The sequence below is a fragment of the Amphiprion ocellaris genome, chromosome 2 (genome assembly GCF_022539595.1).
Source record: "Amphiprion ocellaris isolate individual 3 ecotype Okinawa chromosome 2, ASM2253959v1, whole genome shotgun sequence".
NCBI classification, from domain to species: Eukaryota; Metazoa; Chordata; class Actinopteri; family Pomacentridae; genus Amphiprion; species Amphiprion ocellaris.
In genome coordinates this window covers 2,273,391-2,301,373 of record NC_072767.1, presented here as the reverse complement: position 1 = coordinate 2,301,373, position 27,983 = coordinate 2,273,391, and the positions used below count along the sequence as shown (strand labels likewise).

Below are 27,983 nucleotides of genomic sequence, written 5' to 3'. Positions count from 1 at the left end.
ATATATACTAGCTGTCCAGACTTATGGTGTCACCACAACATTTTGGGATTAATTATTAAGCTTGACTTTTGGTGGGTACATCCTCATTTTTCCTAATGTTATTTGAAAGAACACTGAGCTTAGAGAGCTAAAACACTGCAGCGAATTTGCAAATTAAGACGTAGTTGGAAATGTTTATGTGGAAACCTAGGCCATATGCATGGTGGAAAACAACTTTTTGATCATATAAATGTAGAGTTCGGTTTGAAAAATATAATAAAGCTTTACATGAATTAATTTATTGCACAAATTTGATTGTATGTTTAGATTCTGATTCATCCCAGGGTCACTATACTCTAAGAAACCATCAGTTGCCTGTTATATCTTCTATAGTTTGCACAAATGTCTTTCTGTTGTCAGTTAATGATTTGTAACCTAAAGCGCTCTTTTTCTTTTTCTTTTTTTTTTTACATTTTAACCAAACAATATAGTTTCCTCTGCTGCAGTATGTTATTGTTCTAAGTTGTAATCACTGTTGTCAGGGTAATAGCTGCTAATGAGTGGTGGTGTATTCACAGCAGGGTTTGTTCCACTTGTATATGCAGTCAGGAAGTGAATCTGTTAACTCTTCACTTAAAGAGTGTAATTTTGTGATTGAAATTGCATTGATGCATCCAGTCTAGTTAAGTAATCTATTGGTGTCAATACAAACTGAACTACAGTTTCACCTTGTTAGGACTGTACTGCATTTATTTGCTTATGGATTTAGTTTACACAAATAAAATCCACATGTCTATTTTAATTCTGTGTGACTAGTGTGCAGTAATTTACCAGAAAAGAAAGGGACAGAACATACAGAGAAAGTCCAGCTTCTGGTGCATCTGTCAACATGCATCGATTACATCTGGTTTATCAGTAACTTTTTATACCCCGCAGCAAACAAACAAGAAGCGATTGGCTGTTTGGAGGAAGGTGGGGTGATGGTGGTGGTGGTGTCACAGCATTTCTGATGGTGGTGGGTTTGTGTATCTGCCTCGTTGTAATCTGGTCTCCCCAAGTGAAGACATAAAGGTAAGATTCCTGCATCTGATGCCTCTCTGATTAGCGGTTAGAGTGCAAGTGGGCCAGTAGCATTCATAGTCGTACACGTTTTTGGTCTATGTTCCAACTGAATTGAGCAATTGCTTATGTACTAAAATGTCACATTTTGTGGGACAGAAAATATGGTGATTCTCTTACAACACTTTCCAAAGTGATTATGGGACTATACAAATCATGCTGACTTGAAAATATGCAGTTTATCTTATTTCACTAGAGCATAATGAGCATTTCCCTGGTGACCGTTGGGTTATTTCACAATCTGTTTTCGTAGATTCTTATTTCTTCTGCCTGTCTTCTTCTTACTTGCATGATTTGACCAAAACAAAAAGAAAAAACAGAAAAGTTGTGCCACTTAAAGCCCTTAATAACCCACTCTGCGTTACACCCTGACTCCTGATGCACACCTGATGTTATCTTATGTGTCGGATGGAACAATACAATTGCAAGAGAAATAAGAAAAGAGAGTGGAAATGGGACGAGGAAGCAGCATGAGGGAGGGTGATGTGAGGAGCTAAAAGGATCATGCTGCGAAGGCTGATTGCTCTCCTGGGAGGTGGCTGGGGAGAGAGTTGAGGCAGATGGGATGGGTGGATGTTTTCAGACATGTGGTGCCTTACCAGTGCGACTGCATTGTTTCCTTTGTTAAGTTTGTATGTATGAGCAGGACAAATGGAATTGACCGCACATGCAGAATTCACTATAAGTAATTGGAAGAGTCTCATTCGGCTATTTACTCACATTCACAATCAATTCTTTAGTTAATATTTCAGTTTTGCATTTTTGCTACAGTATATTGTGCTAGTTTTTGTGTTCATGCAGTGGTTTTGTGTGTAATTTGAGGTTACGATTGATAATACTCCTAATTAAGGACAGTGCTTGTTTAAATATAGCAAAATATAGATGTAGATATATAGATTTAAAAAAGTCACAAAATGCATTGATTCAATTTAAATAAAATTAACTTTACCTATATGGCACATTTATAAACAGCCCAAGTGCATTTTATCAGATAGGCAGCAAAACATATGTGCAAACATGGTGAAAAAACTTGTAAAATCAGTAAGTAAAACCAAATAAAACAGAATAAACAAGCAAGAAATAATAGCAGTTTATAAATTAAGATGAAATATGAAATATTAGGACTGTTAAGAGCACCCAAAAGCCATCGAATGGGATTGATGATTGATGAGAAAAATAGAAAATACATCATCACATGCACTCCTGCTTTATATCAGGTTCACTCTGTTGAAATTGAGGAATGATTACTTGTTCTCCTCTGAACAGCATAAAAAAAGCATAAAGAAATGATCATGCATCATCTTAATAGCAACGCAGCCTTATCTATAATCTCAATATAATTGATTTCTTTCATTGTCGATGTCCAAACAGACACTGACAGCATTCTGAGAGGTTTGAAATACTACTGCTAATTTTCTCCACAGACATTGTGTTCTGACACGGATTATTAATTTGCAGAATGTTCTTTATAGGTGTGTGTGTGTGTGTGTGTGTGTGTCTGGGATCAGGGTGCTTCAGGCAGATGTGTTCTAGCTGATACAGTCTGAGAGCAGCTGGGCAGGGCAGGGCTAATAGACCAATGACATCATCCAGAGAGAGAGAGAGACTCGAGTGTTGGCTGGAGGCAGGAAAAGGAGGCAGGCCAGCTCAGACAGAGCAGAGCGACATGACAGCGGGACACAGTGTGAGCTGGAGAGGACCAGATAGCATCCACACTTCCACTCTGACAAGGATATAGGAAGATTTTCTCTCCAGTTTTCTCCTCCTCTACCGTTACACCTTTCCCCTCCCTTCCCCTTCCCCCTTTCCCCCTTTTCCTCCCCTCCATCCACCAGCGCTTATCCCCCCCTCTCAGCTCCTGCTCCAGGCGGCTCCTCCGGGCATGCTCCTTAAGCCAAAGTATGGCCGCTTTCGCAATGAGTCTGTGACCTCCTCCGACGACCTGATGCAGAGCTTAGCCATGAGCGGCAAAGTTGTGGCCACGCCGGTGGTCCCCTCCTCCACCCCCAGCCTCTGCCTGCCTCCTCTGCCTCCTCTGGACCCCAGTTCCAGGTCCTCCTCCTCTGCTGGGGCTGCAGCCCTGGCTGACTCCCCCTGCCTGGATGGGGAGCAGGATGCTACCACAACCTTCTGCATGCTCATCCCCAAGATGCCCCAGTGGAAGTTCTCCAACTCGCTGCTCAGCCGGAGCCCATCCAACTCCAGCTCCAGCTCCAGCTCCAGCAAGGACTCGGGGAAGGCAGCATCAGCTCCTTCCCAGGCCTCCTCCTCTTCATCCTCACACAGGCCCAGCGGTGTGACCTCAGTTAGCGGCCCTGTGGCCAGCCTGGCAGCAGTGCTTAACTCCTGTGACCCTGTGTGTGTCACCCCCTGTTCCTTGCAGGCCATCCGGGGACAGAGAGCGGTGGCTGCGGCCGCAAGTTCCGCCGGTCCAGGGGGCCACGGATTTGGAGCTCCAGAGGTCATGGTGAGCCCTGGTGGGTCCAGCAGCTCCAGAATGAACCGCAGGACAAGGGGGGAAGGCATGTGGCAGGGGGGAGAGGACTTCAACCAGAAGGGCAGCTTCATCCACAAACCCTCTCAAGGCTGGTTGCACCCTGACAAGAAGATTGCAGGACAAGGAGCCTCTTACATCGTCAGGGTAAGTCAGAGGGCATCTTTGTTATTGCAGACAGTAAATCCATATTAAAGAAATGTAAACACCTACAACACTCCAGATTTCTTTTGTATAAAGGAAATAACTTGTTCAGTTGCTCATTCGTTAACGCCTGCTCAGCATGGAATATTAATGACCCCATTTAAAGGTCTCTCTATCTGGGTGGGAAACAAAAGGACACCTGACTAGCAGGCAGTTTGTTATGCAGCTCATGTGGCGTGGACTGGGGAATACATAATTTAATCCAGATAGATGGCTTGGCGTGGCTGGTCGGGACGGGAGACTGCGTCAGGATAGAACACAAGGGTGGAGGAAGACAAACCCTGACATTATGTGTACAGACTGTAGGAAGGATTTGTTGTTTACCAAAGGTACTATACACCATAGTGCACTTAAATCTGTATTTATAGAACATGGAACCTATGTGTGATTGTAGTTTCCTGCTGGAGGCTCTCAGTGGGAGTGGTGCTCTTTGTGTGGCTTGTTTACTTTCATGACTCCAATGAATTATTATGGTTTTGCCCACAAAATGTGATTTACAGTCTCTCAGATTTATGAATACCAGGGTTTATAACAGTTAGCATTATTATTATGGTTGTTGTTGAAGCTTTCCAATATTCCACAAACTGTAGTAAATCAAATTAGGACACATTAAAAAAATGAACTGATCACAAGTTAAGCAGATAACTGTGTGCTTCAAAGAGACGTCTTTATCAGTGTGCACCAGCGATTTGTGTTAAAAAAGATCCAAAGCAGACTGCTTGACGTCAATGTCAGTGATCTCCTCTTAGCGCTCCCGCATGACTGTTCACCCTTGTCCTTCCTCACTCTCCTCCTTCTCCTCCTCCTCAAACTAATCACATGGCTCTTGATTAGCCCAGTCTGGAGCCTGAGCATGCTTTCTAATGGCATTATAAAGGCACCATTCATTCCTATATTCAATTACATTTAATCACAGTCATTTGCATCATGGGATGTGGAGGAGCAGGACGGGAGGAGTCCAAATGTCGAGCTCTCATCGCCGTGCACGGCTTTCCCAGATTGATAACAAGTGCTCCTCTCACGCCTGATTGATTTCAGCTACGAATCTTTAACAGCTCATTGTTGTCATCTGCAAGCACAATAACTTTTAGATGATTAGAACATTCGAAGTGCACTGAAGCATATGTGCATTTCAGTGGTTAATCTATGCAGGGTGGAGCACCTTCTGCATGTGTTAGTGTCACAGTGACAGTGGATTTCTGCAGCACTATGCTGTTTTTAAGCAGCTCCTCCCTCTGTTTCTGTTCACTCACTAACACGTTCACATCTCATGGGAAAGATATGATTCTTGGTGTAATGGTTTTACACTTTCCCTCCATGTCAGGCCTGCATCTGCCCTCTCTGATAGCCAGGACACTGCAGCAACCATCAGAAACAGCACAGCAGCTGCCAAAGCAACCATCATTATTAGTCCTGCATTAAAGTGCTGTCATTTATGCCCATTCCTTACAGTCCTGCACAGAGTATTTGCCTGTCAGACTATAAATAACTATAATCCGTAACTGGATTGTCTGTTGCTGCTGAGGCAGTTTCCAGAAGGATGTCACACTAAGTTAATTTTGTCATAGCATGCTTTTAAATCTCATAAACAGGACTGAAAAATGATAAGCAGTTCTTTAAACTGTAAATGCTGAAAATATCTACAAAATTTGATGTGAAAAGGGAACAAATGCATGAAATTAGAGGCAACTTTATAATCCAGAATATAAAAAATTCCTCTGAGATTGCTGCTAACAGCACAACTTAAAAGCAAGACAGGATCTGTTCTCAACTTTTAAAAAAACAAAAAAATATAAAAATCATGTAATGTTACAACATTTGACCACAAAAGGACACTATTTTTTTACTGTATTTAAATCAGCATAAAGTAGGAAAATTTTACAGATTTTTGTCAATATTTGAAAGAAAAATTATTTATATTAAGGGTTGAAAAATGGTAAATCATTCTTTTAACTGTTATTTTACAGAAAATATCTACAAAAAGTGGATGTGAAAAGTACACAAAAGCATGAAATTAGAGGGAACTTTACAGTCCAGAATGAAGACAATTTCTTCTGACATTGCTGCTAACAGCATAACTTACAAACAAAAAAAGATTTGTTCTCCACTTTTAAAAATTAACAGACATATAATGTCAAAACCAGATACTGGCTAATTAGTTTATTATTTTTTTATTTATTTATTTTTGTTTATTATTATTTATTGCCAACATTTGACTGTACAATATGCTTTAAAAAACTGTATTTAAATCAACAAAAAGCATTAATCTTTCACTGATGTTTGTCATTATTTGAAAGAAAAATTCTGTAAATTAAAAATTTTTAAAATGGCAAATCATTCTTTAAACTGTTGTTTTACAGATTCCTGCTCTTTTGTTTAATTACAGACAATAATTACTAAAATCTAATGTAAAAAAATGCACAAAAGCATGAAATTAGAGCGAACTTTATAGTTCAGACTGAAGAAAATTTCTTCTGACATTGCTGCTAACAGCACAGCTTACAAATAAAAAAGAATGTGTTCTCATTTTTAAAAAAAAATACTTAAAAAAATAAACTTAAACTGTTCATACCAGGTTACCTGGTTAATTTATTCATTTACAACATTTAAACATACAATTGCACTATTTTCTACTGTATTTAAATCAGTGGAAAGTATTGGTAATTTACAGGTATTTGTCATTATTTGAAAAAAAGTACATAATTCTTTTAATTCTTATTTTGCAGATTTTTGCTCCTGTGTTTAATTACAGACAATAACTACTAAAATCTAATGTAAAAAGTGCACAAAAGCATGAAATTAGAGGGGACTTTATGGTCAAGAATGAAGCTAGTATCTTCTGACATTGCTGAAACAAGAAAGGATTTGTTGTCAACTTAAAAAACTAATCTTATAATGTCTATACCAGATGCTGGCTATCCATCATTACTCTACATACATACTTCTTTCCTCAGGGGTAAAATTGAACCATATTAGATTGTGACATTTTCTATAGTGACAAATTAAAACGGCAGCGATTTATGCCAAAGATTGCTGCGGTGACACGTTTGGAAGGAGGTCAGTCATATGAAACTGCTGAGGAATGTTTCTTGGAAAGCCAGTGTCTCCCTAGTCACAGGAATTAGAGACTTGGCTTAAAGGACAAGAGAGCAAACGGGGTTGTGTTGCATCAGCAGATGAGAGCGTGACAATGGACGCTCTGGCAGAGAGGGACAATTTTCCTGATGGAAGACTTCCCTCATGTCCAAATCTTATTAGAAAGCTCATTAAGCTCTCAGGCCCAAAGGTTGCTCCCTCGCTCTTTCTCTCACTCTGTGGTGTGTTTGTGGTGCAGTCGTAATTCTGGAAAACAGCACTACTCAGCTTTACAGATGGATGTAAATTCACCCAAAAGTCTGACAGAGAGTTAATATTTTACACTCCAAGATATTACGATCTAAGATCTGATGAAAGCTGTTTTCAAACAGACTAAGGCTTTGACCTGTAAGAAATGAACTTTTTCAAAACTTTTTAACTGTAATTTTTAAAACAGTTTACTGAAAATTCTTTATTTACACGTTTTACCAAAGGAAAAGAAAAAAAAAACAGACCAGAGCTGTAAATAATGTTCACATCGAAAATATGTATTTTTTTTACACTGTTTTACCATAAAATACTAAATTTAAATCAGTAAAATTTACAGATTTTTGCTGTTTTTTAAAACAAAAATATGCCTATTGTGGACTGAAAAATGGTACATAATTCTTAAAACTGCAAAATCACAGAAAAAATATTCATTTACACGCTCAGCCTAAAAAAAGCACACATTAAAACTGTAAATAATATCTACCTCAAAATATTGCATTTTTAGCAATCGTAGTTCTCACTGTATTTAAATTAAGAATATATATTGTCACTTTCCAAATGCTTGTCATTATTTGAAAGAAAAAATATGTACATTAAGGATTGGAACTGTTACTTTCCATGTTTTGTTAAATTACAAATTACATTAAAATATCAACTAAAATGCAAAAACTTACATGTTGATTGCAAAAAAACAAAGAAAAAGAAAAACATTAAACTGGCCAAAACTGTAAATAATGTCCACCTCAAATATCGTAATTTGTTCGTTTACATTGTGTGACCATAAAACTAAATGTGTAACCATAAAATAGTAACTAATAACAGCAAATGTGTGTAAAACAATGGCATTTTAGCTGATATAAGGACAGTTTTTACTGTTTAAACTTAATAGTATTTCACCAAGATTTTCACAGTTTTTTTAATTGGATTTTTTTTTACAGTGTACTGTGACAAACACATAAAACTGTTTAATACTGCCTTCACAGTCTAATATCATGCATTTCAACCATGTCATTGGAATTCCTTTTATTTATTTAGTAGCTTATTTAGCAGAGACAACGTAAACTTATGTGCTGTGAATGTGCCAGTGCCAGGAGTTTCTTTTATATTAGTTGTTCTAGGCAGATATTTACTGTTAGATTTTAGCAGCTAAACAAAATGTCAGATTTCACTCATATTTTTATGAAAACTTCCCAGATATGCAAATACAGGACACCCTCACATGCACTGATTGTATCGACAAACACCCTCTCGCCCTCAGAATCCCCTGGGGGGGTCACAAACTGCAGATTGTCCGTGATTTGGAGCTCTTAGTGCCGCTAATCTAGTCAAGGTGCCATTAGCACCCCAAACTGACAGCCATTAGGAGGCTCCTCAGCTGAGAGCGTCTGCCGAAAAACACTTTCACGCTCCTGAATGGGGGTTTGATTGAGATTATTGTTGAAAACAGTCATAGTTTCCAACAGAAGTTTACACTGTAAAGATGTACTCGTTGGAAGTGTTGTAGTATTGATATAGTTCCATGAATTTTTGTCTACTCGATGCCAGGGGGATACTGTGACAGCTGTGGTTCACATTTACTTTTCAGATGAAAATAAAAACAAACAGGATAATGAAGAAGGAGTTAATACCTTTTTGGCCTGTGACCCTTGACCAAAAGTCATTTCTCCAGTTTTTCCAAAAACAGTCTAAGATACAGAGAAAAAACAGACAAAAACAGATGTTATGTTATTTTTTTCTTATTTCCTAAGTCATTAATCACTTTCTCTGGTGAAAATGATCTTTTCTGACTTGTTAACACTCTTGTATAGTGTTTTTATGTGCTGGAAAACACATTGTGAGTGAAATAAACATGGATTCAGACTTTGAGGGTTTCCAATTTTAACACGTATGGCTAAATTGTGCCACTTTATACATCTATGTCACCACATTTCTGTCATAGTAGTAACTCACACATGCTTCTTACTTTTCAGAATAGAATAACTTTCCAGAAGATAATTATGCATACTTGTGACCCTTTACAAAGAAGTAATCATTTAAGAACTACGGTAGTTAAATTCTCTGATAGTTCCATCCCAAAAGATTAGAGAAAACAGGTAAATGTGCATTTTGTGTATCCTTAAAGACCTCCATCATGTTTTTTGCCATGTCAACACATCTAGATAGTGTTTTTTTACATGCTGGAAGACGTATCATGAGCAAAAGAAGCTGTCAGCACCACAGCTTAGTATTTCCACGTTGACAACATTAGCGACGACAAAAACTTGGAGTCTGACTTCGTTTCCACTATCAGTTTCTAGATGGAACATGTTTGGCTGAATCACTCTATTAGTACAACTTGCCATTGTGCGATCTAGAGTAGTTTTACAGTGTTTGAGCAGAACTGAAGGTGAGCTGGTGTGCTTAGGCTGCAGGGAATGGAAAGGTGTGGATGTAGATAGATGCAAAGATGAAATAGATTCACACATTCTGAAAGATACCACAGTGTAGAGTTACATCTAAGCCATTTCCAGGCAGGACAAGTTTGTTTTTGTAGAGATAAACTTCTAAATATGTAACTTTGAGACATGAAGATGCACTTTTAGGAGTCAGTTTAACCACATCAGTCATTTTGTGTGATGTGTTTTAATAAACGTCCTCTCTGGTTTGTTTTTCTTCACAGTACATGGGCTGCATCGAGGTGTTGAAGTCGATGCGCTCCTTGGACTTCAACACGAGGACTCAGGTGACAAGGTAAGCTGGTAACCGTCTTTCCCGGTGGTGATGAGTCAGGAGAATTCCATCCCAGATGTGTTGTATTAATTCAAGTTTCATGATATCGAATTGCTTCCAACAAACACTGTCAGTTTGAAGCTGGTAGATAGAGCAGGACTGGGTTATTTCATCATCAGGAGGTGGCAGGATGGTAAGTTATAGAGTCACACCTGTAGCTCTAGTGTTCATTTTCAATTTCCGTTCATAATATCATCAATGCAAGCGTAAAAATTTCAAACTAAACTAAAAGAAAGCTAAATATAACGTGCATTCCAGTTGAAATGCAAAGCATCACAGGTTCCTCCATGTTTACATATGAATCTACACCTCAGGGTCTCACCACGTCTGTTTCTTTGTGTTCATATGCCCCACACATGATGTTATTGTTATAAAAGCAGCATGCGATCCTCGGCCTCACGGGAGGCAAACGCTCCCCCACTCTCTCCCGCTCCGTCTCACCCTCCTCTCCCCCTCCCAGCGATCGATCGGCAGTAATCTGAGCCCACCGTGCATCCAAGGCCCTAAGTGCAGGAGGGAGGGAGGCAGCAGAGATGGAGTGATAGGGAGGGAGATCTATTATTGATGATGGAAAGCTGCAGTGGTCCCCGTCAACGTCTGCAGCTGTAACTTCTTCAGCAGGAGGAGGAGGAGGAGGAGGGATGTTCAAAACAAAACAGCAAAACAAGACGAAGGGAGGAGACTAAGATGGCTGCCTCTGGTTGTGTTGTTGTGTTTCGACATCATTGTTTCAGAAATGATGGATGTGTTTTGTGCTTGCATCCTTGCGGTGGTGGATTTATATAGTTTATATAGTTCGTTGTGTTCACACTCCGTCATTTTCACCGTAGGAGCTCAGGGGCAGTTTATCAAAAAGGAAGTTGAAAACAGTGACCTAAAATCTACAAAAACGCAACAACGAGAGGATTTGGTTTGTGATTCCTTCTTTAATTTGTCCAACAAAGTTTGAAAGATATTTGCTGAGGGTGGAGTGTTGCTGGATGCAATTTGAAAGCGGCATTTAAAGTCAGAGTTTAACCCTAATGTCGTCCTGCGGGTCAAAAATGACCCGTTTTAAAGTTTGAAAACGTGAGAAAAAATATATTTTCACAGTGAAACTTCTGATGTCCACATTTTCAACATTTTTGGGAAATCTTTGAACATTTTTTGTGGAAAAAAAAGAAATGTTAAAAGTGTTTCTTGAAAACATTCACAAAAAATTTTTATGTGAATGTTCTTAAAGAAAATATCAGAAGTTTTACTGATATATATATGAAATCACTTTAGATATTTTTAGGATTTTTTTGGAAGATTTTTATTAATTTTTTGAAAATATTTACAAGAATTTACTTGCCAAATTTTGGGGATTTTTTAAAAAATAAAATTTTTAGGGAAACTTTTAAGAAATTATTGGATTTTTCTTCCTGAAGGTTTTGCAAATTTTCAAAAATTTGGGGAATTTTTTTGCTGAATTTTTGGATTTTTTTCAGACAAGGAAACAATATTTTTTTGTGCCCGTAAATGAAGACAACAGGAGGGTTAAACATTAATCCAGACCTGCACCATATAAAGTGTAATTTTTTTTGAAGAATTCACTGCTATTTTACAGATTTTTACTGTGTTGTGAAAGAAAAATATTTATTCACACGCTTATCATATAAATAACTTCCTTAAATTGTTAATAATATTCACATCAATAATGTCTTTTTTTTTTTTTTTTTACAAATAGCAATTTGTTCTTTTCCAATATTTAATTATAAAATCACAATGTTGTTTTCTGTATTTTAAATAACTTGTAAAATCACTGAAAAAAAATGTTCTTTTACACAATAACAAGGAAATAATTTTTTTGGTGCCCATAAATGAAGACAACAGGAGGGTTAACAGCAACATGATGATAATGAGGCTCAGAGTTTTATTGCAGGGACGATACCAAGACTGCAGATGAAAACAACAACAGCTCCTCCTCCTCCTCCTCCTCCTCCTCCTCCTCCTCCTCCTCCTCCTCCTCCTCCTCCTACTCCTCCTCCTCCTCCTCCTCCTACTCCTCCTCCTACTCCTCCTCCTCCTCCTCCTCCTCCTCCTCCTCCTCCTCCTCCTCCTCTTCCTACTCCTCCTCCTACTCCTCCTCCTCTGCCCTTTCATCAGCATGACTCATCCGAACATTGTGGTGTTTTTCAAAAATCCCTGAGAAGACCTTTACTCAAGATGGGGCCCGGGACGCTGCTTTTTAAATATTTACGAGCCACTTGATAGGGGCAGCTGGGCTCTTGATTGCTGTCCCCGCTGTCCCCTGGCAGAGACTCCAGCCTCAAACCTACATTAGGCCTCAGTCCCACCACCAACCACACAAACGCTTTAAAGGCCCATTAGGCAGCCGATCCCCGGAGTTACAGCAGCGTCACTGCACAGTTCTAGCAAATCTGACGAGAGAATTACACTGTGGTGCAGAAATAAATGTGAATACGAAGACCTTAAAGAAATCTCTCAAACTATAGACACTTTATGTTGCTTTACTATGTTGAGGTTTAGAGGAAATTAAACCTGAATTTGATGAACATGATTTTATATTTCTACGGTCCATAAACATCAGCGGTTTAAAGCTACATGGTAAAAACTTTTTAAACTAAAAATGTAAAATTGCATGGCATCCAATAAGTTCACAAAGAGCTATTATATTACACAGGATTTAAGATGAGTTCTAATGAGAACTGTTTCAAGCAGGCTAAGACTGTGAAATAGTTTTACACTGTAAAAAATTAGGGTTTGTTTTTGAACAATTCACTGTTATTTTACAGTTTTTCGTAATTTGGTTAAATTAAATTGCAGATAATAACTAGTGAAATAACATATTACAACATTTGGTTTTAAAATTATACTATTTTTTTAACTAGACTGTGAAATAGTCATACGCTATAAAAAAATGAGTGGGTTTTGTGTTTGTTTATCAGTTGCTGGTTGGTTTTTTTTATACAATTTACTGTTGTTTTTACAGATTTTTCCTGTTTTTTTTTTTTGCAGATTATAACTGGTAAAATTACAGAAAATAAAATGCATTGATTTACATGATAACTGTAAAAAACCAGCAAACAAACAAAAAGGCCATTACCTCAATAATTACATTTAAAATATGTTTTTTATTCATTCATTTACAACTTTTGAATATAAAATTACACCAGTTTCTGACTATACTTTTTTGTCTGATTTACTGATATTTTACAGATTTTCCCTGTTTTGTTTAAGATTGCATCGATTGATGGTAACTAATCAAATTACAGAAAAAGCATTAATTTACCCTAAAAAAACAGGCCATTATCGACATCAAAAATCTGTTTTTGATTTGCTCTTTTACAACTTTTAAATCTAAAATGAAACATTAAAAAATGTATTTACATCAGCTAAAAAATCTTTATATTACTAACTACTTTTCGCAGTTTTTTTGTAAACATTCAACAGTGTATTTATATATTTTTTCCTGGCACCACATTGCCAGATTTTCGCCATTTTCCTGCAGGATTTTCTTTTTTTTCAGTGTACATTTGTATGTTGTGAACAGATGAGCTAGAAACCGTTGTGTGACTTTTGAACTGTGGAAGGTCTGTGACCTCTGACCTTCGATGGCTGACGGGAACACAGCGCTTCTGTTCATGTTTAACCTCAGGTTTTTCCATCATTGTTATGCTGCAGTGGTTTTGTAGCCCTCACCACTTTGACATGAACATTTTAAACTTGTAATCTGACTTAAGCTGATTGTATGTGGGCCCACAGACAACGTAAATCCACCTGATCTGTAGATCATTAACAGCTGTGATCAGTGATCAGTATGTTTCTCTCCAGTCTGATCTTTAGCTTCTCTTCATTTTCCTGACCAGGGAAGCCATCAACAGGCTTTGTGAAGCTGTACCGGGTGGAAAAGGAGCCTGGAGGAAGAAGGTTCGTAGTAGATTTATAATCCTACTATGTGTGTTTTTATTTTGGCAGGTGATCAATAGTGCTTGCATATACTGTACACTGTAATATTTTTGACTTTGCTGCAGCACGTGATGATCTGAAGCGACCACACAAAGCATTTTATTGGTCTATGTAGTTTTTTTTCTGGCAACGTATACATTATGTACATTAAAAAAACAGCAATACAGAAGTAGTAAACAAACTGCACTATTCAGACAGCTGGGATGGCTAAAACTACTGTGAAATAATGGGAAATTGCCATTTCATTAAAAAAATTCTGTAATTCATTTTATATACTGTATTTTTAATGAAGGATTTTTAAATATTTTAAAACAATTGACTGAACATAGATATAAATATGGTTGAACAATGTTATGATACAAATAATCAGGCACATTACTGTAGAAATGAGCCGTTATTATGTCATTTTAGGTATAAAAAATATATATGTCATACTAGAAATACTGTTAATTTCAGAATATATCGAATGAAGTGCAGTATGATTTTTTACTTGTAGCTTTTCAGAAAGATCTAAAAAATATATCCAGCAATAAAATGAATGGATTTACTTTTTAAAAAAATAATATCAAACCACTATCATATAATAAATGTCATTGATTATAATTTCAATAAATAGCAGTTTAACATTTTAGATCATGTCCAGTGTCATATCTATTCTTTTTTTAAACACATAACTTTATATTAAAAATCATTTATATTTCCTAGATGTTATTTTTTATGTTATTTTACAGTGGACATGTAAATTCACAGTGTATTTTTTTGTAATTTGTGTTTTATGATGTGTTCCAAAAAAGGGGAAACAAGCTGTAAAATCAAAAGGAACATTTTCACATTTTTTTTAAGATTTTTTTTTTTCCATTTCCAATGTTTATATAGTGTGACATTGCAGTTTCTGAATATAACTGCCGTTATTTTGGTGTAATTTCTACTGTGTTGTTTTGGATGAAGGCCCTGAACAAAGCTCTGCAGTCGATCATGGGGAAGAGCAACCTGCGATTTGCAGGAATGAGCATCGCTGTCAACATTTCCATAGATGGCCTCGGCCTGCTGATTCCTACCACACGACAGGTTAGATGGTGCTCCATTAAAGATGTTCAAGAATTATAATGAATGTGATGGTATTTCATTGTCCACTGTTAATATAGGCAATGTGCTTCTACGATCACAACTAAGTTAAGATCTTCAAATTGTGCCACCAATTATTTTTGGCTTTTTTGTATTCCTGTTGTTCGATTTTATGTCTCCTTTAATGTCTCTTGTAATTGTCAGCCATCATAGTGGGAAACTGAAGTGATAAATTACTAATTAAGCAGAATTTTGAATATTTTCAAAAGTTTTAAAGAAGAATTTCTAGTAATGTTCACCTCAATGAGAATAAAATATTGGCAGAAATATTGATTATATCCTTTTAATGAGCTACAAACTGCCTCAATCTTAGATGTATTAGTACAGATGCTGGTTCCACAACCCTTAACTTTTACCTTGTTGAAATTTGGCTTCTCCGATCTTCTCGTTCATCTATATATGTGTGTCATATACATGAATTAATAACATTTTGGCAAACTTTTTTTATCCATTTTTCAGGTGATAGCACACCATCCCATGCAGTCCATCTCATTTGCATCTGGTGGAGACACAGTAAGTGCTGCACATTTATTCCCCACTCTCCATTATATTGGTTTATTATACTGGAATAAACTATTTGTTAGTCTGCATGGAGCTGACTAGATCGATCTCCACTCACATGACCCAATAAATCAGTGAGGGCTTTGATTTAATTATACATGTCTGATTTATTCTCCCTCCTGTATGTTGCAGGACACACCGGATTATGTTGCATATGTGGCCAAAGACCCGGTGAATCAGAGAGGTACGTCCTATAAAAAGCTTTTCTTTCTGACTCACTGCCCTTTTCATAATGTTTTTACAATATTGGATTGTACTACATCTTAAAATGGACCAGTGTGAAGGAGCTGCATTAACCCTCACAGCTGAACAACTTTACCATTGCAGGGCATAAAAAAAATCTATAAATGTATGCAAGTGGACCAGCAGATCTTATGAAATCTACAAGTTTTTTTCAGTTTCCGACATAAATCCTGACATTTCAGTGCCATATATCACAGCCACAGAAAATTCACATGCAGAGTTTTGGAGTGAAATTAGCAGGACTAACACTAAACAAGGACTTGATCCTGATGGTGTGTGGTAACAGAAGACTTATTGTGATGACCCCTGAGGTCATATTGAGGGTGGTTTTAGTTTGTCTGTTGGTTTTGGGGATGAACAGTGGCTTGGTACTGTCATCTCACAGCTAGAAGATCCCTTGGTCCCTGCCACGTTTTCCCTGTGCAGCATGGGTTTTCACAGGGTTCTCCAGCTTCCTCCCACAGTCCAAAACAGGCTGAGATTAATTGATGATTCTAAATTGTCTGTAGCTGTGAATGTGGATGTGCTCGTGTGTCTCTGTGTGTAGTCAGCTGGGAAAGGCTGGATGAATGGATGGATGGATGGATGGATGGCTGGATGGATGAATAGATGGATGGTGTGTTGGTTTTGGGAGTGGTTGATTAGTGTAATCAGCAGCACCTGAGGGCCCCAGTGTGTTCCTGGGTTATTTCAGAGAAGGCTGCATATTCATCACTCACTTTGCTTCCCTCCACACCTAGGTCTAGTGCTTTAGTTCTTTTGGGCTTTGGTTTGCACCTTACAACACCTGCACAGACTTTATTCACACACACACCACTGACTTTACTGATTCTCATACCCAAGTACTGTTTTGGCTTTAATTTAATTTGATTTAAGTTGATAAAAACAAGCTTTATTTGTGATACTTACTGTGTCTCTCTTTATTGTGGCTGCTTTGAGCCAGTCATAAATGTTGGGCTCATTCATTCAGGTGTTTTGTTAAATTTGTCTCGTGTGCCTTAGCTATCAGTGGGCACGTGGTGTTGATTGCCCACTGATTGGTGGCTTTGGTCCAGCTGAGTGTTGGCTTTGACTCTACTGTCTGCTTTGTCAGGCTGCAGTGGTTTTTGGGGAGACGCACATTGAGTTTTCTGAAAGCAGAGTTATTTATGACCTGATGCTGGTCGTTTGGTGTTGTCCAGAAGGTGAGTGTTACTATTTTGATGCTCTGTTTACAGAGATTTCTACGGTAGGCTGTAGGGCACGTCCTGTTTGGGTTGTGTCGGTTTTTTGTTTTAGTGGTGCTGTGCGGAGCATTTAGCATTGATTGTCTTTGGACAGCTACCTTCCTGCTGCACGTGGCTTCACAGACTTGCTGGTTTGGTGCTTAATACAAACGCCTCAGAACCACATAAAGACTTGGGCTGAGCTTCTAGTAAGTTGTTGTCAGACAGTCGGGGAAATTCTCTGTAAAGGGCTGTCACTTGTGTGTGTATTAATTAATGCTTGACCATCTGTGATGATAAATTTGAAAAAAAAATTGCTTCTTTGTCTGGGTTTTTTTTCTCTCTCTTCTTTTCTTTTTCTTCTCTTCTTTTTCTTTTTTCTCTTCTCTCTTTCTTTTTTCTCTCTTACTTTTTTCTTTCTCTTTTCTATTTTTTTTCCCTTTCTTTCTTCTTTTTCTCTTTTTTTATTTTTTCTGTCTGGGTTTTTTGATGCAATTATGCTGGCATTTGTTTAAGGCTGCAAGAAAGATCAGTTATTTCAAATGGCTGATAATTATGGTATTGTTGTCTGAGAAAAGATAAAGATGTAAAGATGATCTCTGTTGTGCCAAAAAAAAAATGATTCCACACAGTTTCCATACATCTACAGCTTCTTGAATGTGGATCAAACAGCCATAAGACGCAAATATACAAAACTTTATCTGTGGTGATGGCAAATGTTTGTCCTTGTGAAACTTTTTTTGAATAATTGTGATCAACGAAATGCTTGCAGTTATACCCAAGCCTGATGTTTAGGACTATACTAAAAATACAATGAATAATCAATCAATTATCAAATTTGTCACCAACTTTTGGATCATTGACAAACTAGTTTGAGTAATTTTTGGAGAAAAAAGTCACAGTTCTCTGATTCCAGCTTATTAAATGTGAGTATTGTATATTTTCTTTATGATGGTAAACTGAATCTCTCTTGGTTGTGGAAACAACAGAACATGTAAGGATGTCATCTTGAGCTCTGAGAAACCTTTTTAATCATTTTATGAGATTTTACTCACCAAGCTAATTAAACTAATAGATTAGTCCAGAAAATAATCAACAGATCAGTCAACAATGAAAATAATCATTAGTTGCAGTCCCAGGTGCTAACTTCATGAAGAAATCAGAGAAGAAATCGACTGAGCTCAACTTCAGAAGAAAAGGGAATCTGTGGCTGATCAGTTTGACTTCAAGATTGATATAGCCTTTGTTTTCAAAGAAAAGTAGAAAAGAAGATGCTTCAGTGTATTCTTACTGGAAAGCACAGGAAGATGTTTAGTGATATGTACTGAACCTGACCTGGATTATGAAAAGGTGAAATCTGCTGTTGAAAGCATATGAATTGGTCCCTGAAGCACATCAGCACAAGTTTCAGAATTGGGCAAAGGATGAAGCAAACCAGTATGGAGTTTATGATTTGATGTCCCATTTCCGTCTCTGGTGCTGAGCTGTTAAAGTTGATGGTTTTGTGAGATGGTGAGAAACACTATTCCTCAATATGTTGCTACTTCTCTTAACCAACAGAAACCCCCTACTGTGCTTCAAGCAGCTGAATTGGCAGATGGTTTTGTACCGACACACAAAGGTGCTTTTCCAGAGAAGCGTTCTGGGGTGAAACAGGAATCATACCTTTTGTAAACTCCTGCGCTGGTGACAGTGTTCTCAAGTCATGTCCAGAACTCAAACCTGCATTTACTGGTTGACCTGAGGATAGAGGGTGTGTAACTACTGCTATGGGGAGGGTGACTGGAAGGATGGGTGTCTATTGTTAAAATGGAAAGCGAAGCTCCCCTCACTTTGCTTTTGTCCAAACCATTGGTTGATGAGGTGGACTCTGTTGCTATGGTCCTACTGGTTGGACATCAGGTACACTGAAGTTTAAAGCAACTCACAGAAGCTGTTCTCAATGTGTTTGGATTGTACTCCATCTTAAAATGGACTGGAGTGAAAGAATTGCATTACCTCACACAGGTGAACGATTTTACTGCTGCTATTTTGGTGCAATATTTCACAGCCACAGAAAATTCACATGCAGAATCTTGGAATGAAACCATGAAAATAGTGGTGTTGCCACTGGACTAGGACTTGATCCAGATGGCGTGTGGTAACAGAAAACTTCTTTAATCAACTGACTATGTTTTTTTTTTTTGTTTGTTTCCTTCAGCGTGTCATATCCTGGAATGTTCAGATGGTTTAGCACAGAGTGTCATCAGCACCATCGGACAAGCCTTCGAGCTGCAGTTCAAACAGTATCTGCACAGTCCTCCTAAAACCATGGCTTCAATTGAGAGGTAACTGCTGTTATATTAACGTATTGTCTAAGATAATGACAAAAAAACTAAGAATATTTGTGACTTGGCTTAAAATCTGTGGCTTCTCTGAAGCACTGGTACAATAATATTGCAAAGATATTAAGACTGTTTCGAGAACAGGTGTCTCTATAAAGCAAACAAATACCACTATTTTAAGTCATATGGAGACAATTTATTGACACTTGGAGCTAAATTTAATGAAAAAGATTGTTTTAAGAATCCTGGCACTCTGAAGGTGGTGGAAGTTTACTTAGTTGGCCGAATAAATCATACTTTGACACAGTAAATAGTAAAGATATCCTGCATAAGAGAGCTTAGCCACCACAAAAATCTGATCCACTGTACAATTCTCAGATTTCTTTGTTATTTATTGCAAGGAGACGTGATAGTTAGTTCTTGAGTTCCTTCAAAGCCATTCTTTTAAAACTGTAAATACACAGTATGATCAAACATCTAGCAATGCAGACACAGGATGAAGTCCACACTCTTTTTCTATTCTGATTTCCAATATAACATCTTCCTTCCTGCCAGCAGCAGCAGAGACTGTAGGGATCTATATAAATCTGTGGCTGGTTCCTATAGATCATTTTCAGATGTGGAGATGCCATTTGATCGGATCAAATCCAACTGATAAACCAGATTTCCTCTTATAGTTGATATCACTATTAATATCATTATAAAAATTACTGATTTAAATTCATAATTGAACAATAATCACAACCAGAATCATTGTTAATGAGATAGAAGTATTGATCGTCTTCATTTTGACAGTTAGCTCCAGTGTTCTCATGAACACATACTTCTCTTTTCAGGTCTGTGAGGTCGGAGGAGCCGGTGTGGGGGGAGGACGAGGACTTTTCTGAGCATGATTACTACAACAGCATCCCAGGGAAGGAGCCTCCGGTTGGGGGAGTCGTGGACTCCAGGCTCAGGTCCAGTGGAGCCCTGCTGGGTCACATCCACACTCAGCCACAGAGCAAGACGGCAGCTCAGGTGAGAGTCCAGCACAGTCACAGAAACAATGTTCAGCCCATTCTAGTACGGCAGCCCTAACTCCAATGTACCTAAGTACAGTTTGGAGGTTTTTGTGCTTTATTTGTGTTTTATGCTACCTCATACCTTTACTCTACTACATTTATGTGACAGCTGGAGCTCACACATGCTACACTATAAAAGAAATCCTTTACAAACAAGGCTAAAATATGTTTAGTGATGGTGAAATACATTCATGTTCAAGTGTGAAAATAACAGCACATACAGATAAAATAATCCTATTTTTAGCTGATTTAAATATGGTAAAATAGTGTAATTTTATGATCTTGCATTGTAAATGAGACAGTAACTATTTGGAACAATACAGATTTTTGATGTGGGTTATTTACAGTTTTAGCCTTTTTATTACAATTATTTGTTATTTTTACAGTTAAATCCTGTAAGAAAACAATGAGAAGCTGACAGCAAGGGTGCCGGAAAAATGCCTTAAAAATGGTGAACTACTGAAATGTTTAGAAACTCTAAAAATGGGGAAAACAAGGATCAATGTCTGATTTAAATACAGTAAACACGTAAAAGAACAAAAATTGGGATTTTTAAATATGAACATTATGTGTGGTTTTGGCTGTTTTCTTTGCAGTTAAAATATAAAGTGATACTTTTTTTGTGATTTTATTCAACTATCTGTAATTGAACAAAAGGGAAAATATGCAAAATAATAGTTTAAAAATGGCTCTATGTTTTTCAATTGCAAATTTTTTGTTTTTTTTCTTTTAAATAATGAAAAAAAGTGGAATTTTACAACCAAACATTGTGAAAGAATGTTTAACCATTTATAAGAATACAGATTTACAGTTTTGGCCTTTTTAAATTATGAATGTCTAAGTTAGTACAGCTTTTTAATGATTTTATTAGTTATTGATTGTATATTAATCTGTACAATAACAGTAAATTGTTTTTAAAAAATAATAATCGTTAAACTTTTTTTTACAGTGTGCATGCTCTACATAAAATAACAAACACAGGGTAATCATACATACTTACTGACCCTTTACAAAAAAATAATTATTTGAGAACCACGTCAATCAAATTCTCCAGTGTTTCCCCTCAAAAATCCAAGAATAAAGATCTGCAGTTCCTTTACAAACAACGTTGTACCACAAACCTTGAAAAACTACAACAGTGCTCTGCTGATGCACTAATACATCATGATTGGAAAACCTTCTTACTCATAGAAGCACAGTGTACATTTTACCACATAACTAGAGTTTTTGCAATTAAATCATGGAGAGTTTTGTGCAGATACAACTTCTGTACTTTCACTTATGTTGGGTTCAGAATAGAATAAAGAGTTGAGATTAAGTATTTTTCACATTGCATTCATGACAGTATAGTCTCTTTTTTTCCTACAGCCTAGCCACCTCTGGTATTGCCATCACTGTCAAATATTTATCATTATATGCAACCTTACAATCTAATGTTATCACAGATGTAATTGAAACATCTGGGCATTATCAGAAAGTCTGTGATTAACGTTTATTCCATCCAGGCTCAGGCTGGACCTTCTGACATCTCCCTCATAAACTGGTGACTGATCTGTTTTGCTGCTCCTTCCTCATATTGTTTACATGGAATTAATGCACAGGAGCATGAAAATAAAACTCCGTAAATGTCTCCCTGATGCGCCTGCACCGTAATTGCCGAAGACAGATATGATTACGTGAAGAGCCGCTGCCCATCAGGTGAAAGAAACCATCAGCTTCTCCTGGCAGCTTGCTCACAATACGGTGGCATGCTGTGGCTAATGTTACATCGGAGTGCTTCAAAACTGCATTACACAGGTGCAGGAGAGGAGGGTTAACTGTTCAGGTACAGACGCACAAATGCATTTAGAATGTGTTCTTGTGCTGTGGTTGTGTGTCAGCAGATGGGATCTCCAGCTAGGAGGGATCAAGCCTCTTATCCTCCTGGTCAGCTGTGTTATGAGCTTCACTGGGACACTGAGACGACTTGCAGCTCAGGTGAGACTCCCAGTGGCAGTACAGAGCCATAACAGATTTTAAAAAATCACCTTTTGTACCAGTTTATTTGAGTGAAATGCCACAAAGCTCTTCACAAAGACATTACCTAAATTGGGGCAACATTCCCCAAGATCAAAGCAGAAGGTAATTAAACTAACACAACTGCCTTTATTCACCTAAAAAGGGAAAACATCGGCTCTTCATAGAGTTTTAGAATTAGGTTGTTTTTTCATAGGTTTGTCAGCTTTTTGTGTTGATGAATCTGTGGTTAAATTTGCACTTGGAAAGTAGTTTTTTCTATTCTGTTGTGTTACAAGTCCGGTCATTACTGCACTTTGTGGCCTCGGTGACATTTACTTACCCACAAGCACAGACAGAAGCTCAGTGTTCGGACTCTATTTAGGCTCACATTAATTGAATAAGGATTCCTGGGAACTAGCATAGCTTTCTAGATAAAAGAACTTCCACTTGGTTCATTGTGTGTCTTCTCGGAAAACTCAAGATTGCCTTATATAAAAAAATATTTTTTTCCCTTTTATATCATATAAATAGAAAATTGTATTTAAACTTTTTAGCACTCTAATATGATAAATGGCACATATGCTTTGCTGTTGAAGTTACTGGTGTTGGACCCTCTGCTGTTTGTTGTTTTATTTAACTGAAGAAGCATTTATATGTGAAATATCAACACAGTTACGTTTAAATACACTGTGGATAACCAATTCTTTTTTGATTTAGTACCGCTTTAATTACCACATCTTTGAACCAGTCAGACTTTTATGTTTCATCTTTCATTCAGGTTAGTGCAGTTTTAGGCACTAACTGAATTACCAAAAGTCAAGTAATAAGAAAATGGAAATTACAGCATAGTAAATATATATAAGTGACAAAAAATATAGTAGATAAGGTTTAACCATTCAGCCATTTTTTTTAATTGTAGAAATTTGAAAAACAAAAGTGTTTCTTAATGTTAAGGAACCATGGAGCTGTCATTTTACTGATAGTTTATAACCATAACATTAGAATATGAATCCACTTTACTACATACTACAGTTGGTTTAATTGTATTAGTCTATGTGTAGGTATAAACTATATGTACATACTGGAAGCTATAATCAAACAAAAAATTCAAATTGTGAATATGACCAGTAGCTGGGGCAAAAAAAGAAACGTGTTTCAATGCACACATGGTGCTTATGCAAAGTATTTACCTTCTATGTAATTGTTCCCTTTTTATGTCTTTTCAACATTAAATCATAGTCAGTTTAATTTGGCTTTTTTTCCCAAAAATTTACAAATTAAGGCTCTTTGGTGTCAAAGTGAAAACAGATTTCTGCAAAAATAATGTCAATTAATGAAAAATATAAAATGATTGTTTAAGTCTTCACCCCCTTTACAGTGTACCTACTGTAATTCAGCACAGTTGCAGCCAGTTGGTCCTAAAAGTCATGCAGTTAGTAAAATTCACATCATCTGAGTACAGTGACTTAAGTAGCTGTAGCATAAAGACGCCTGTCTAGTCACTGGTGAATCGGTACTCATGGATATAACTACACCATGAAGACAAAAGAACACTTAAAGCATCTCTGTGAAAAGGCTATAAAAAAGCAGGAGTGAGGTGATGGATACAGGCATGTGGCAAACTCTTAAGTCAACTCAAAGAAGGTTCTTTGGTCTGAGGAGACCAAAATTGAGCTTTGTGGCCATCAAACTATATGCTATGTTTAACAGAAACTAAACGGCTCACATCAAACACACCGTCCCTATCGTAAAGCATGGTGGTGGCAGCATCATGATGTGGGGGTGCTTTTCGACAGCAGGTTCTGAAGGGCTTGTAGAGGGTAAAATGAATGCAGCAAAGTACTGAGAAATCCTGAAGAACAACCATGACTAGTTGAACAGCAAAAATAGGGGAAAACTTCCAAGGGGGAGTGAATGCTTTTTATAGGTACTCTATACATGTGACTACACATACAGAAATCCTACCTAAAAGTCAGAAATGTTCTTTGTGCCCCTGTCTTTCTCTGACCTCAGATGGTTACCTGTGTGCTGATGGTCAGCCACCAGCCAGTAAAGACTATGAGGAGCATCAGTATGTTAACACCCAGAGTCTGGAAAATCTGGAATCCCTCACTCAGGCTTCTGATGTACGCAGAGGACCCAGGGCACCCGACAGTCCCAAAAAAGACCTCTTTGACATGAGTAAGCCCTGACATTTTACTATGATATAATCTGACAGATATAGTAAAGATAAACTCACTTTGTAGTCTGAAAACTACACAATGACAAGATTTGTATTTATGAAACGCCATTGTTCCTGTAGGGCCCTTTGAGGATGCCCTGAAACTCCACGAGGCCTGTGGTGGAGCTGTTGGATCCAGTATATCTGGAGGTTCTGGTGCTCAGGCTGGAAGTGTTCGGGTGTTGGAGGACCAGTGGCCCAGCCCTCCACGACGCAGGGCCCCCGTGGCCCCAAATGAGGAGCAGCTCCGCAGGGAGACCTGGTACCACAGCCGGATGAGCCGACGAGATGCTGAGAAACTCCTGGTCCGAGACGGAGATTTTCTTGTCCGGGAGAGCACCACCAACCCAGGGCAGTATGTGCTAACAGGCATGCATTGTGGACTACCCAAACACTTACTGCTAGTGGACCCTGAGGGAGTGGTGAGTGTCGGCATGTAGCGTCTCCAAAGAACATGTTTACCATCCATTAAAGCTCATAGTAGCTTCAATAAAACCAGTGATGCAAAAAAAAAGATAATGAAAAACAAAAATTAGGGGATTGATAAAAGAAAAAAGTTTGCCAGAAGGCATGTGAGAAACTCTAAAGTCCACCAGAGGAACGAGCTTGGTCTGAGGCCAAGACTGACCATTTTGGCCATCAGACACTCTGTTTGATGGACACCAAACACTGCACATTATTACAAACGCACAATCCCCACCATAAAGCATGTAGTGGTGCCAGCATCATGATGTGGGGCTACTACAGAAGCAGCCCCATATTATGTAGCTTTAGAACAAATTTTGAATTGTTATATACAGCTCCTATGTATAGATAAATCTTTATTGTTATTGCACAGTCATACTTCTGTACAATAGTATAATGAAACTTGAGTCTTGTCCACATCGGTGCTAAAAAAAAAGGGCATACAATTGTCAAAAAAATAAACATTCAATATAATTATAAAAATATCGAAAATGCAGTTATCAGTAAAGATAATGTACATGACATATAAATGTATAGAAAAATCTGTGCAATATCAGTGGAATCTGTGCAAATTCAACAGTTCTGTGCAATTTGGTATTTTTTTAATATCACAGTTTTTTACTCATGGAAGAGTGCCTTTCTACATATACAGTAAAATTACCCTGTGCAATACTGTTATTTTCCATATTCAAAAGAATCCGTGCAGTATCTGAATTTATCCATATAGAAGAAGCTGTATAACATCAACAGTAATTATGGTAATTTATTTTTCTATAATTTTTAAAACACCTTTGCACTGCAGATTTCCCTGCTGTAGAATTATTTAAGGCTTATCTCATCTCAACTCTTGTTTTCCTCCATAAAGGTCCGGACCAAAGACATGTTGTTTGAGAGCATAAGCCACCTCATCTCGTACCATCTGAAGAACGAGCTGCCGATTGTAGCAGCAGAAAGTGAGCTTCATCTCAAACAGGTGGTCAGAAGGAAACAATGAGTCGCTTGGAACCGCGTGGGATGGTGAGCATGCAGTATAAGTTGTACTAAGATATACGTACGAGTTCCCTAGGATGATTGAGTGATTAAAAATGCAAATATTAGGGTAGGAGTGCATCATAAAGGTCCATTAACAGTGCCTGTTTTCACTGAAGCCTAGCAGGTTGTTGTTTACCTCACAGAGGTGTTCAGTTATAACTAACTATCCTTTCTCTACTTTATTCCAGAGCTGAATTCTTATGCGCCCATGCAAACCTCTAAAAAACTGACTCTAGAACTCATTTTTCTGGAATGATTATTCATCCAGAGGAAAGGAAATCACTGATGCTTTCTTTACACGGACAGTTCTGCTAAGGATGTGGAAGTATCTGGCATCTGCTTGTAACTTTCTTCTGCCTGTTGGCTCCCAGGATAAACCAAAATATCCCTCATCTGTCATGAACTCCTCAGCATGCAGCTATTAAGCTAACGAACCAAGCAGAAACCCACAGTTTGTCCTGTGCCACAAGTGGATAATCACAAACCGAGGTCAAAAATGAAACTGTTTAAGGAGGACCCAACCTCAGGAAATTACAAATGGATCTGATGCACAGTGAAGAAATGTCCTACAAAGCCTGTAATACTGAAGTGCTTCCAGTAATCCACGACTTGCACGAGCAGATCATTTATCTAACCAATGATGGACATCGACAGAACAGAACTGTCTCTGACTTTCTGGTGCAGGTTGCATATTCATTTGCTCATTTCAGTCTAAATGCAAGAAAAGACCACAAGAGTCAAATAAAGACATGTCACTGGAATGTAAAGACTGTTGTTCACAGGTTCTGCAGTATCTGAGAAGGCACAAAAGAGACACACTGAACACCATTTAGAAAAGAGCCACATTCTTTTGCTTTTTTTTTGTTTATCCATAATATTCTAAGCATCGAATCCCATTTAAAAAAAAGTCATACTATATCTCCAGTCCAGTGAAAATACACATCTCATCACATTTATCATTAATATCAGTCATTTGTGTTGTTTGTTAAGGGCTGTTCATAACTGGGTGAGGTCATGTGTTGTATAAGCCTGTGACCATCACTGATCAGACTGTGGTGAATACTGGATTTCAGAAAAAAACCTGCTTTCATGTATATCGACGCCACTTTTTCCTCGATCCCCTCCAACTTCAGTGCCTTAATAACTACACTGACAGGCGTTCGTGTCATAGTGTATATAATGTGCATTTATGCTCCTCTTTGCAAAAGACTAGTTTTCTTGCCATGCCAATGAATAAATGAACAAACATCAGGATGATAAAGCTCTTTTACTTGTGAACAGTAACGTAAGCTGCTCTTGTTGTGAGGTGAATAATGTTTAACACTGTCTTATTGTTGTCTTGATTGTCGTATGTGCATCCCCCAGATGAATCATCTAAAAGATTCTTTTTTTTTTTTTACCCTTACAAGTCAGCCATAGTTTAGCCATCCTCTGCAGCGATAGACCTCAAAGTAGAGATCTGGATTTGAAATTAAATCCTTTATTTGTCCCGGCTCAGGGAAATGCATCTCTCTATCGATTGTCCTCATCCCATGTCTGTGTCTATAAATTTCAATGAATTGCTTGTGTGTGTTTCTGCTCCTTGGATGCACTGTTTCCTACCCTGTTTTTTGCCAATGTAATACTTCTAAAACGTACTTTTCAGGTTTCTGGCTTTTCTTTCTGTCTTTAGGAATGTATATTTAATCAGGCCCTCCACTGTTCTTCTCAACCCCACAAATGCATAGAGAGATGAGGTTAAATTTGTGGTCAAGGCCGAATGATTAATGCAGTTTTTGTTTTGTATAGAACTCCCGTTTTGCTTTCTCAGGAATTTCTTGGCTCTTTACTTCTGTGATTAACAGTCGAGGCTTTTTGTCAATAAATTTAATTAAAAATGGGGTACAA

The 27,983-nt window shown here is 37.7% G+C and overlaps 1 protein-coding gene across 3 annotated transcripts; it reads left to right on the top strand.

Annotated features, from left to right (window-relative positions):
- Positions 1 to 939: 939 nt before the first annotated feature.
- Positions 940 to 27,983, top strand: shc2 (SHC (Src homology 2 domain containing) transforming protein 2). Of its 3 annotated transcripts, XM_023277706.3 has the most exons (14): positions 940 to 1,050; positions 3,482 to 3,739; positions 9,801 to 9,871; positions 13,762 to 13,822; positions 14,810 to 14,929; positions 15,446 to 15,499; positions 15,680 to 15,731; positions 19,196 to 19,322; positions 20,156 to 20,336; positions 22,261 to 22,357; positions 24,392 to 24,559; positions 24,681 to 25,021; positions 25,930 to 26,081; positions 26,285 to 27,983. In XM_023277706.3, the coding sequence occupies exons 2-13, from the start codon at positions 3,563 to 3,565 to the stop codon at positions 26,056 to 26,058; spliced, it is 1,578 nt and encodes a 525-aa protein (XP_023133474.1). In that variant the 5' UTR covers positions 940 to 1,050; positions 3,482 to 3,562; the 3' UTR covers positions 26,059 to 26,081; positions 26,285 to 27,983. The 3 variants fall into 3 exon arrangements, with proteins under 3 accessions (XP_023133474.1, XP_054874302.1, XP_023133465.1); XM_055018327.1 differs by lacking the exon at positions 940 to 1,050 and having other exon boundaries at positions 1,092 to 3,739; XM_023277697.3 differs by lacking the exon at positions 940 to 1,050 and having other exon boundaries at positions 1,096 to 3,739; positions 22,264 to 22,357.